General features: G+C 50.2%; 1 protein-coding gene across 4 annotated transcripts in view; it reads left to right on the top strand.

Annotated features, from left to right (window-relative positions):
- The window catches only part of IQCA1 (IQ motif containing with AAA domain 1), a 157,975-nt gene that overhangs the window by 91,979 nt on the left and 56,379 nt on the right, over positions 1–9,617 (top strand). For all 4 annotated transcript variants that reach the window (XM_046644268.1, XM_046644267.1, XM_046644269.1 and 1 more), the window contains exons 9-11: positions 2,252–2,327; positions 9,048–9,154; positions 9,325–9,423. In XM_046644268.1, coding sequence (XP_046500224.1) covers positions 2,252–2,327; positions 9,048–9,154; positions 9,325–9,423 — 282 coding nt within the window. The remainder of the gene's footprint in view (positions 1–2,251; positions 2,328–9,047; positions 9,155–9,324; positions 9,424–9,617) is intronic.

A 9,617-nucleotide genomic window follows, 5' to 3' on the forward strand; every position in this document is an offset into this window, starting at 1 on the left:
CCTCCTCCTCCCCTCCTCCTCCTCCCTCTCCTCCCCTCCTCCTCTCTCTGTTTCCCTCCCTCTCGCTCCCTCTCTCTGTCTCCCTCTCTCCCTCTCTCTGTCTCTTTCCCTCCCTCCCTCTCTCCCTCCCTCACTCTCTCTCTCCCCAGCCTCGTGTCTGTCTGCTCACCCCTGTGTGGTACACCCCGGCTGTACTGAACTTTCAATTGTCCAAACGAACAGCCTTCCCAGCTCAGACTTCACGTATACTGTTCCCTCTGCTGAAAGCACTTCCCCTCGTTATGCACCCCTGCCCTGGAGCACCAGCCCGCCGCCTCCTCCCCCCCCCTCCTCCCCCCCTCCTCCCCCCCCCTCCCCCTCCCCCCCCCTCCCCCTCCTCCTCCTCCCCCCTCTCCCTCCTCCTGTTCCTCTCTTCCCGCTCCTGCTCTCCCTCCTCCTCCCTCTCCTCCCCTTCTTCCTCTTCCTCCCTCTCCTCTTCCTCCTCTACCCATGAAGGCACAGCCTCACCATGTAAGGGGCTCCCAGAAGCCACATATAGGGCCATCTGAGCATCTAAGGCAAAAATGACCTTAATGGTGAGCAACACATTGACAGATAGTAAAGATCCATGAGTCCTTCGTGACACCTGAAGAGAGAGAGAGTGAGAGATGTCAATAATATCTCTAAAATAATTAAACTTCCCTTCTGTCCATGAATTCTCTCTTTCCTCCAAAGACAGGCTTTGCCCAGTACGGGTCTTTTTCTTGCTTCTCCAGCAGATTTTTCTCAGATCGCCAGCTCTCCTGGTCCCAAGAGTGGGCAGTGCCAGCCCTGGGCGTTGTGCCCTGGGTGGGGCCTCCTCACAGGGAGCTTGGTTTCCTGTGGCTCCTGGAAGGTGGGTTAGTTGTTCCACTGGCTTTGAGGCCCCGGGCATGTCTGGGCCCAAGTTCTCCCCTGGCTTCTGCAAGGCCAGGGGCCCCTCTCCGTGGCTGCAGCAGCCCCCGCGTGGTTTATAAGCTGTGCTTCCAGACAGGTCTCCCATGATCCCCCTACCCCGTGAAGCGGGGGCTCTCCTGCCTGCCCCTGGACTTCCTCCTTGTGGTTCTTAGCACCCTTGTGAGCACTCGTTCGTGCGTCTTCCTGACTGCCGTTGGGGTGGGGGAGAAGGAGAGATACGTAGGGATCGGGGGCACGGGCGCTGCATGACCCCCACAGCATGTGGGACGTCCTGTGTCCAGAGTCAAGGGCTGCTCCGGAAGCAGCTGGGGAGAGACACTCGTCATCTTCTTGCCTCTCCTCCTCTGAGCTGTACAGAGAGCGTTTCGAGTGCTTTGGAAAGCTGCTCATGGACATGATGTAGACAAGCATCGCTCATTTTGCCCTTGGTGGGGGGACAATAACCATGATGCTGGTCATCAGGCACCTGACTCTTAGTACGGTGTAACATGATTGCACAGAAACAACAGGTGAGGCTTTGCAAGGCCTGGCTGCTCTGGATTGGGAGCAGCTGGGCCCTGGCGGTGTAGGGCAGAGGGGGCTTCTCTGGGGGTCAAGGCAGAGCTGCCCCCTGCAGTGGCAGGTGTCCCTGCAGGCTCTGATCTGGCTGCGCAGAGGCGGCAGCAGGGACCAAGGATGCCGTGGTTGGGCTCTCTCTGCAGTGGGGGCCCAGGGCAGGGAGGCTGGCAGGATTCGGGTTCCAGGAAGGAAGCATGACCTCCAGCTCCAGGCTGGGGCTCAGGACTGGCTTCATGGCCCTGAGAAGGGACAGGTAAGAAGGGGGAGAGCAGCCCAGGTGTGCAGAGCAGCCGAGAGCTGGCAGGTGGCAGAGCAGGACAGACAGGAAGCAGCTTAACGCTGGGAACGTGGTGCAGGAAGGCGGCAGGACTGCGGCTGGGAGTCAGCTTTCAGAGCCTGGAAGGAGCCAGAACGTCAGACGACAGGACCAAACTCAGGGCGTGGAGTACCACAGGGGAGGCCACCAGGATGGGAAGCCGGTGTCCCACGGGACTCCTCCGTGAACCTGCAGGGGGAACTAAGTCTCCAGCACCATCCAAGCCCTGCTTGGTGGACGCAGCGCTTGCTGCTCAGACTGGCCAGCAGGGAAACTGCCCAGGGGGGCAGGCGAGGGGCTAGACCTCCGCTCCATAAACCAGGAAAGAGTCCATGTGCTTGACCATGGTCACTGCAGTAGCGACACACGCACTTTTTACTGTCCAGTCTCGACAGATAAGCTATGCCTGTAATTAACAACAGTACTATTCTGCTTCAACAGGAAGAAGACGAAGGGTGGAAGATGTCACCAAGTGTTTTTCTTCCTACGATGGAGGAAGGAAATAACGTGTACAAAGGTGGGTTTAGGAGGAAGGGCGTGGCCCCCGGGGTGTCGCTCTGTCCACCCTGCATGGCCCCTGGCCCTAGCACTCAGCGTCTGTTGGGCAGAACTAGGTGCCCCATCATGAGAGGCTGCAGACTTGCAGCTCAGAGCCAAGATCTTCTGTCCATCTGTGTTTTAAGATTCCTTTGGGTGCCTTAAAGGCATATAATTGGTAAAAGGACAAGATCACAGGGTGAGAACATGGTCTGAACCTCCATTCTGTTCTGAACCCCTAAGACTTCCACGAACATTCTCTTGCTGGCAATGAAAGGGGAGAAAGGTCTCCCCTGGATTGTTTAAGCTCAGAAAATCAACACCGTGTGTACAGCATCATGTTTTTATCACGTGCGCCCAAACACCGACGCGGGATGCTTTGGTCCATTGTTGAGCATTATTATAATTAGCACAGCTATCATCTGGCTGGATCTGCGAGCTTATGAATCGGTCTTTCAGATAATTCCATTAGAATTTGCTAGAACGATTTTCCAATGCCTTTGCTTCCACTCCACCCTCCAGATAAATCCCAACACAGAATGGCCCGCCAAGATGACCCTGGTCATTAGTGCTATTTGGAAATTCCTGAAAAATGCAATAAGGATGTGAATTAGAATATTTTCAAACATCAGTCATGCGTGGGCCTCCTCCCGAATTCTGCTCTTATCTGGACAGCACCGGTACTATTCTTTCCTTTATATATATTTTTTAAATAGACTCACACCAATAAATTGAGCTCATCCTAAGTGACAATCTCAGTGTCGTCACAGGTTTGCTATGCTAGTTATACAAAGTAAGAAAGTCCATGTGCCACCTAAAATTCTGTCGCATACCACTAGTGGCAGGAATCCCACTCTGCAAGGGGGGCTGAACTGCAGTGGGAGCCAGGGGCAAGGAGGACATCGGCAGGATTCAGCAACTGCTTTATTTGGGGAGGAAGGAGGTCAAAGGCGTGATTAATATTTATTAGGTGCTCAAGACACGCACGGCTTTGCGTGTTCCACGCCCATCTCACTTAATCTTCACAACAACCAGGAGAGGTAAACATAGCTCTCCCTCTTTGGGCAGGTACCGATAGTCAAGTTTGAGAATTCATCAACTCTTCGATGAACAGTGGCACAGAGCAATCACTGTCAAAACGCCCATTCACTTACATATTCATTCAACAAACCTTGATTGTCTCCAGTGTGCCAGGTGCAGAGCTAGCCTGGAGACACAAAGATGGCACATGCCATCAAAACACAATATACCAGGCGCTGTGGTGGTGGATGGGTGGGGACAGTGGCCTAAGTTGGGTGGCTTGTGTAAATTAGTCTGGCAGCAACAACATCCGGTGCGCCCAGTGAGGAATCACAGTAACCCACACTGTGGGGTCACGGGCCTGGCTGTGGGCTGCCACCAGGACTCAGGTGTGTGGTTGCAACAGTAGCTGCCATTTGTTAAGACACTACTTTGCATGACATTGTCTTTTGGTCTTTACAACCACCCTCGTTTGTTTCGTATTCTACATGTGTGTCACCAAGCTTCCAGATAATTTTCCACGCCTTCAAACACATCAGATCGTTTCTGGTTCATTTTCTCCCCAAGACCTCCCTCTTGGAGGCTGTCAGTTGACATCCTTGGGCCTTCACTTCTCCTGACAGTCACTCCCTCATTTTCCTCTTCCTCCCTCACTTCGGTGGAGCCCGTCCTGCAGGATGTCTGCGAGGGGCTCCCAGAGGGCTTTCTAGGAGCCAGGGGCATCTACATTATCATCCTACACTCATGCTTGGGTGACAGATTCCCCCGGGGTTTGGAAGGCCTGGCTCCCTTCTTGTCTGATGTAACCACATGGAGAAAATAACGGAGAAAGAAAAATGAGAGCAAACCGGATCCTCATGCACCATAACAGGAAGTCAGGAGCTCATGTCCAGAACCGGTATATCCAGAAGTAGCATATTATTTAGCAAGCATATTAGTAAGCATATTATTTAGACATTGGGAGAAGAAGAGAGAAACAGCTAAGGGCTCATGTGAAGCTAGATGCCTTCACACTCTGCTCTAGTGGGATCTGTGCTCTTCCTCCCACAAGCCAACCACACTCTCGCCTCAAGGCCCTCATACATTCTGCTCCCTTTGCCTGAAATACTTGTCCCTGCAGGCCTTCCCTGAGACCCACATGAGATAACAGCCTCCCCACCTCACCCTGTGCCCCACCCCTGACCCTACTTTACTGCCCTCCATCTGACTTCGATATATGTGTGGGTGCCTGTGTGTGCGTGTGTGTGTGCATGTGTGTGTGTGTGTCTGTGTGTGAGTGTTTGCTGCCTCCCTGCAGTGGGACCAGGTCCATGAGGGTAGGGCCTTCGGCCATCGGCCAGCTCTGAGAGCAGTGCCTGGCCCATGAATTAAATGACTTATGAATAAATTCTTTACAAATTAAATAATAGATGAATAAATCAGATTTATGAGTTAATCTGAATTTACTCGATGCATTTTTTTTTCTTAAAGATTGGCGCCTGAGCTAACAGCTGTTGCCAATCTTTTTTTCTGCTTTTTCTTCCCTAAATCCCCCCAGTACGTAGTTGTATGTTTTAGTTGTGGGTCACTCTAGTTGTGGCACGTGGGACGCCGCCTCAACGTGGCCTGGCGAGGGGTGCCATGTCTGCGCCCAGGATCCGAACCAGCGAAACCCTGGGCCGCCGCAGTGGAGAGCGCGAACTCAACCACTCCTCCAGGGGGCCAGCCCCCCAATGCATTTTTTAATGAATGAGCAAACACGGGACTGAATGTCATTGGGCAGTGTCCCCAGAAGGCAGAGTTAGACCAGTTTTTATTATAATCCTTTTCATACTCTCTTGACTTCGTTTAAAACGATGTGCGTGGATTATTTTGATAAAAGTGAAACTTACTCTTTGGGAAATCTAATGTTGCCCGTGGGAAGCCCAGTCTGTGATCTGCTGACCCAGCCAGGAGAGGGCCTTTTGTGTCATATCTGTTTCCATCAAGGCTAGAACTGCAAACAGTGGCCGCTCGGGAGCAGGAAGTGGGAAGTGTCATTTTCCTAGTAGGAGGCTGTGCAGTTGTCACCTGCCGGGTCTTTGGAAACTGAAAGAAATTAAATGTCTTCGTGGTAGAATTCTTTTCTTAGAAATCAAAGGTTTTCCTTTTCAAATAAAACATTAGCATTTTAATCACCGAGATTAAGCCCCCTCTCCTCCGCCCCCACCCCCCCACCCCAATGTGTGAAACCTCGCAGGCCCCGCTTTTCACTGTCTCCGGGATAAAAGCTCATTCTGGGCTGCAGGAGAGAGCAAGTGGCTGTGGGGCTTTGAGGCCCTTGAATAGCTTCCTGCATTTATAAATGCCCATGGAATTCCTGAAGGGATTGAGAAGTGCCCCCCTACGAAAGTGTCATGAGAAAAGCAAAGTTTCAGCAGAAAACGAAGTCCGTTTCAACGATCGGGAGGTGAAATTGGCAAAGGCCGCTTGCACCGCGTTATGTGAAAAATATAGTTACGGCTGCAGGCGCAGAATGTGTGATGAGGTGCCGCTGCTTTTGCATAAATAATCGTGTCGTGTTTTCCGTGTTCCTTTCATTTCTAAGCGCATCACTTGCCAATTTTAGTCAATCTAGGGAAAGATCAGAGCAGCTTCCTTTAAATAACAAAGCTATTCTGCTTTAACGTATCCTGATGAAACAGGTGGGTGTGCTGTTGAAGATTTAGTCATCATACAAGGGGGAAATCTGTTAAAAAAGAATCATTAGCAAACAGCACATTTTAACGCATTTAAACCTTTATAGGATTTTCAAGGCGGGACGTGTACAATTTTAAACACCTGAAAAGAAACATCAGATTATAGTCTGACATTTTAAAGTTTTCCACGGTTTAGGCTATGTCCATTTCAGAAAAAGTACTGAAAATGAGCCATGACTTTCAAAGGAAAAAACCGTAAACTAGCTGAGCCTTCAGTGTACACACACCCGACAAGCTAACCTCAAAATCCGCCATCCAGGGGGTCCAGGGAAAAGGATAAACTCTCAGATATTTATGACTTGAGACCTTTTTCACATAGTGGGCTGATAAGGACAATTTACACAGTGCGTATTTTTCACGCCCTGACTATAAAAACTAGGGGAGACCTCTCTGACTGGCTCTCACTCGTGCGAATGACTGTTTCAAATGATGAAAATTCAGCTCCCAGCTTTCCAGCCATTCCCTATGTGCCTGTTCCTGCCACGTGTGGCCCCCATCAACCTTTCCTGGGCTCCTCCCCCTTGGTCTACACACCTCAGTCACAGGCTGGTCACCTGCCGCATCTGGGTGATGACACCCCTTGAACTTCGGTCCCCACCTCGGCGGTCGCCCTCAGACAGGCATCCGGGAGTCACGCCCCAAACCCTCTCCACAACCATCCCATTCCATCGTCTCTGCCCCAGTGGCTGGGCCACCTGTCACATGGCTGCCCTGCTGGAGAGGGATACGTGGGTGAATCAATTCTATGAAAATTTTACCGCCTTTGTGATTTATTTCTTGTCTGTTTCTTATAAGTCCACATTAGCCACTCCAGAAGAACTCTGGGTCCTGTTGGCATCATTGTCTTAAAAGATCTTCCCCCATACATTTGCATTACCGGTAGACTTCTTCTTCGTATCTTCCTGCAGAGACCGTGGTCAGCCAGCGACTGGCATGGCCCTGCCCAGGCCACACTCCCCTGGGTTCACTGGTGGTAAGGCCATGAGCCTGCGAGTCTGTTCTAGACCTGGAATCCAGACGGGCTCTGCTTCTGCTGAGCCAACAGTCCCCTGGTCTGTCCAGGAAGCGAGGTGGGCCTGCCTGACCTGTGTGTGGCAACACCTTGCAGTGACCATTTCCACCTCCCAAAATTTCCATGCCAACCACTGGGAGCAGCGTCAGCGTCTTCAGCCTGTGACTTGTGGACCCGACTCACACTTTTGGAAAACTGGAACTGCGTTTCCACGTCCCGTCTTCCTTCCTACGGTTGTCCTATCCTGCAGGGTCCTGACTCTGATCACCCTCAAAGGACATGCTCCCTAGCCCTTGGTCATCCATCACTTCCGCTCTGCTGACATGTGTCAGCTCCTTGGGTGCACAGGTGTCTGTAGAGCACAGCTGCCCTTCCTCGTTCCTCTCCCCTTGGGAGATAGAGATTGTCCATAAGGAGAGCGAAGATGGTGAGACCAATAGGTATGTGTTAAGATGGCGGTTCCACCAGACCCCTAATTGTGGGCTGTGCTGCCTGGGTAGGCATCCGATGGCTGGAGCCCTTGGGGTGGCTCTCTGTCCATTCTCCAGTTCTGAGTGGTGCCTCAGAATCTTGTCACCATTTTTCTCCATCTCTCCAGGATCTGCAGCTTTTCCTGGATCACGCCATGTCTAGTCCCTTCTCCTTTCATTTCTCACCCCTTCTGCTAATCCTGGTCCTCTGTGATTTATTCAGAGATTCGACCCTCCTTTCTCGTTTGCCTACATGACTCTCCAGCACCTTGTCTACTCTTGGTCTTCATGGTTGACACCTCTGGCTCTGTGGAGCATCCAAACATGTTTCTGTCTGTGACTGTGATGTCCTCTCTGAGTTGACTTCCTCCCTCCTCTGTTGGCTGTGTGACACTCCTGGCAAGTCGCCGGATCTGAGTGTCGTGTTCATAGTGGAGGCTGTGGTTGAGAGGCCGCCATCCTGTTCATTCATGCCATCACCTGCCATCAGGCCCCACATGACCCCCTTTCGTCCCACGTCATTGCTGTTGTCCAACAGTGGTGGGGAAGCCTCTGCTTGGCCCGCATGGCCCTCAGTTGCCTTCCTAAGTTCAAGGGCATCACTGCTCTAAGGATGAGTTCCCAGTGAAGTGGCCGAGTGCGTAGGCTTGCAGATTTGGTTCTAGCAAATTTCCATCCCATTCTGTCCACAGATTCCAGGAAGAGATCTCACTTCCCAAACTGACAAGTCTTATCTCCCCTAGGAGACACCCGGGTCCCACTGCCAGGATCCAGTTGATCGGCACCTCAGCGCACATTTGGAATTCCTCTTCTGAGAAATGAACTGTATTTCCATTTATTCCAGTGCTACAAAATGATCCTTATTTTCTCTAGGGTCACATTTTTATAACCATATTCCTGACTGCCAGCATAAAGCAAGAGGGAAATGTAAACTACGTATGATTTCAAAAACATCCAAGACGTAATTCAAAAATACAGCTGTTGAATTACGGGAAAGTCCTGGCTGCTTGTGTGTTCAGTGTTGTCTTTTAATAGGGGGCCAGGGAAAACCACAGGGGGAGTTGAACTAGCAACAAAATCTTTCATATTTTAGTGAATTATTTGAATAATAAAAGTAATAGAAAACATATTACAAAAATAATCATCTATTCTTGTATAATCCCACAATTAACATATTGCTCTTTACATGGTTATAATCATATAGAAGGATCCTGTTTGTATCAGACTTTTTTATTTATTTTCACATTAGCAGTTTTCCTCTTTACTTCGGAGACATTACACAAGCCCATTGCTTCCATTTGGGAAGTGGAAGAAAAGGACATATGAATTTTAGCACTCTCTTACTTACTTTATTCAAACTTTTATTCCGTGCAAAAAGATAGAAAATTAAGCTTGTGTTTTATATTGCAATAACTGCTTTTATGAACCTTCATGCTGAAGAACATGTCCATTTTCTTTTGCTTTATCCCTCTGGAGTATAGACCTGTGGAAGAATAAAGATGAATCATGGAATTTTCCCCAGGACTATGACCCGGAGCTGATCAAAGAGGAGAAGCGGAAAGAACTGGAGTCAGAAATCAGGGTGCAGGTAAACACACCTTCACGTTGTGCTGATAACAAGTCACTAATCACAGTCATTTACGTGTTTACAATTTCCCGTTAATGATCTACCCGGAATTTAAGCTGTTTTTAAGCGTCACAAAGAAAACACGGGACATGCAAAGTCACTTAAAAGTGATGTGTTGTGTATTCACCCAGGTTGATGAGTTGATGAGACAAGAACTAAAAAATTTAAAACTAGCTGTGAACAGAGAAAAGGAATTGCCGGCAAAAACGGGAAAGAAAGGAGGTAAAAAGGTGAGTAGTGAATGTGCCTGGGGGTTCAGGGATGAGGCAGAGGGCAGACTGAGATCATGAAAAGGAGCCACTGCCCACGCAGCCGGTGGCATGTCTGGGATGCTGCCTGGCAGACCCTGGCTGCCCCCAGGCTGCTTCACAGGGACACATGTCTTCACTGGGACACATGTCTTCACAGGGACACCTGTCTTCAC

This window comes from Equus quagga, chromosome 17, assembly GCF_021613505.1.
Source record: "Equus quagga isolate Etosha38 chromosome 17, UCLA_HA_Equagga_1.0, whole genome shotgun sequence".
Taxonomy (NCBI): domain Eukaryota; kingdom Metazoa; phylum Chordata; class Mammalia; order Perissodactyla; family Equidae; genus Equus; species Equus quagga.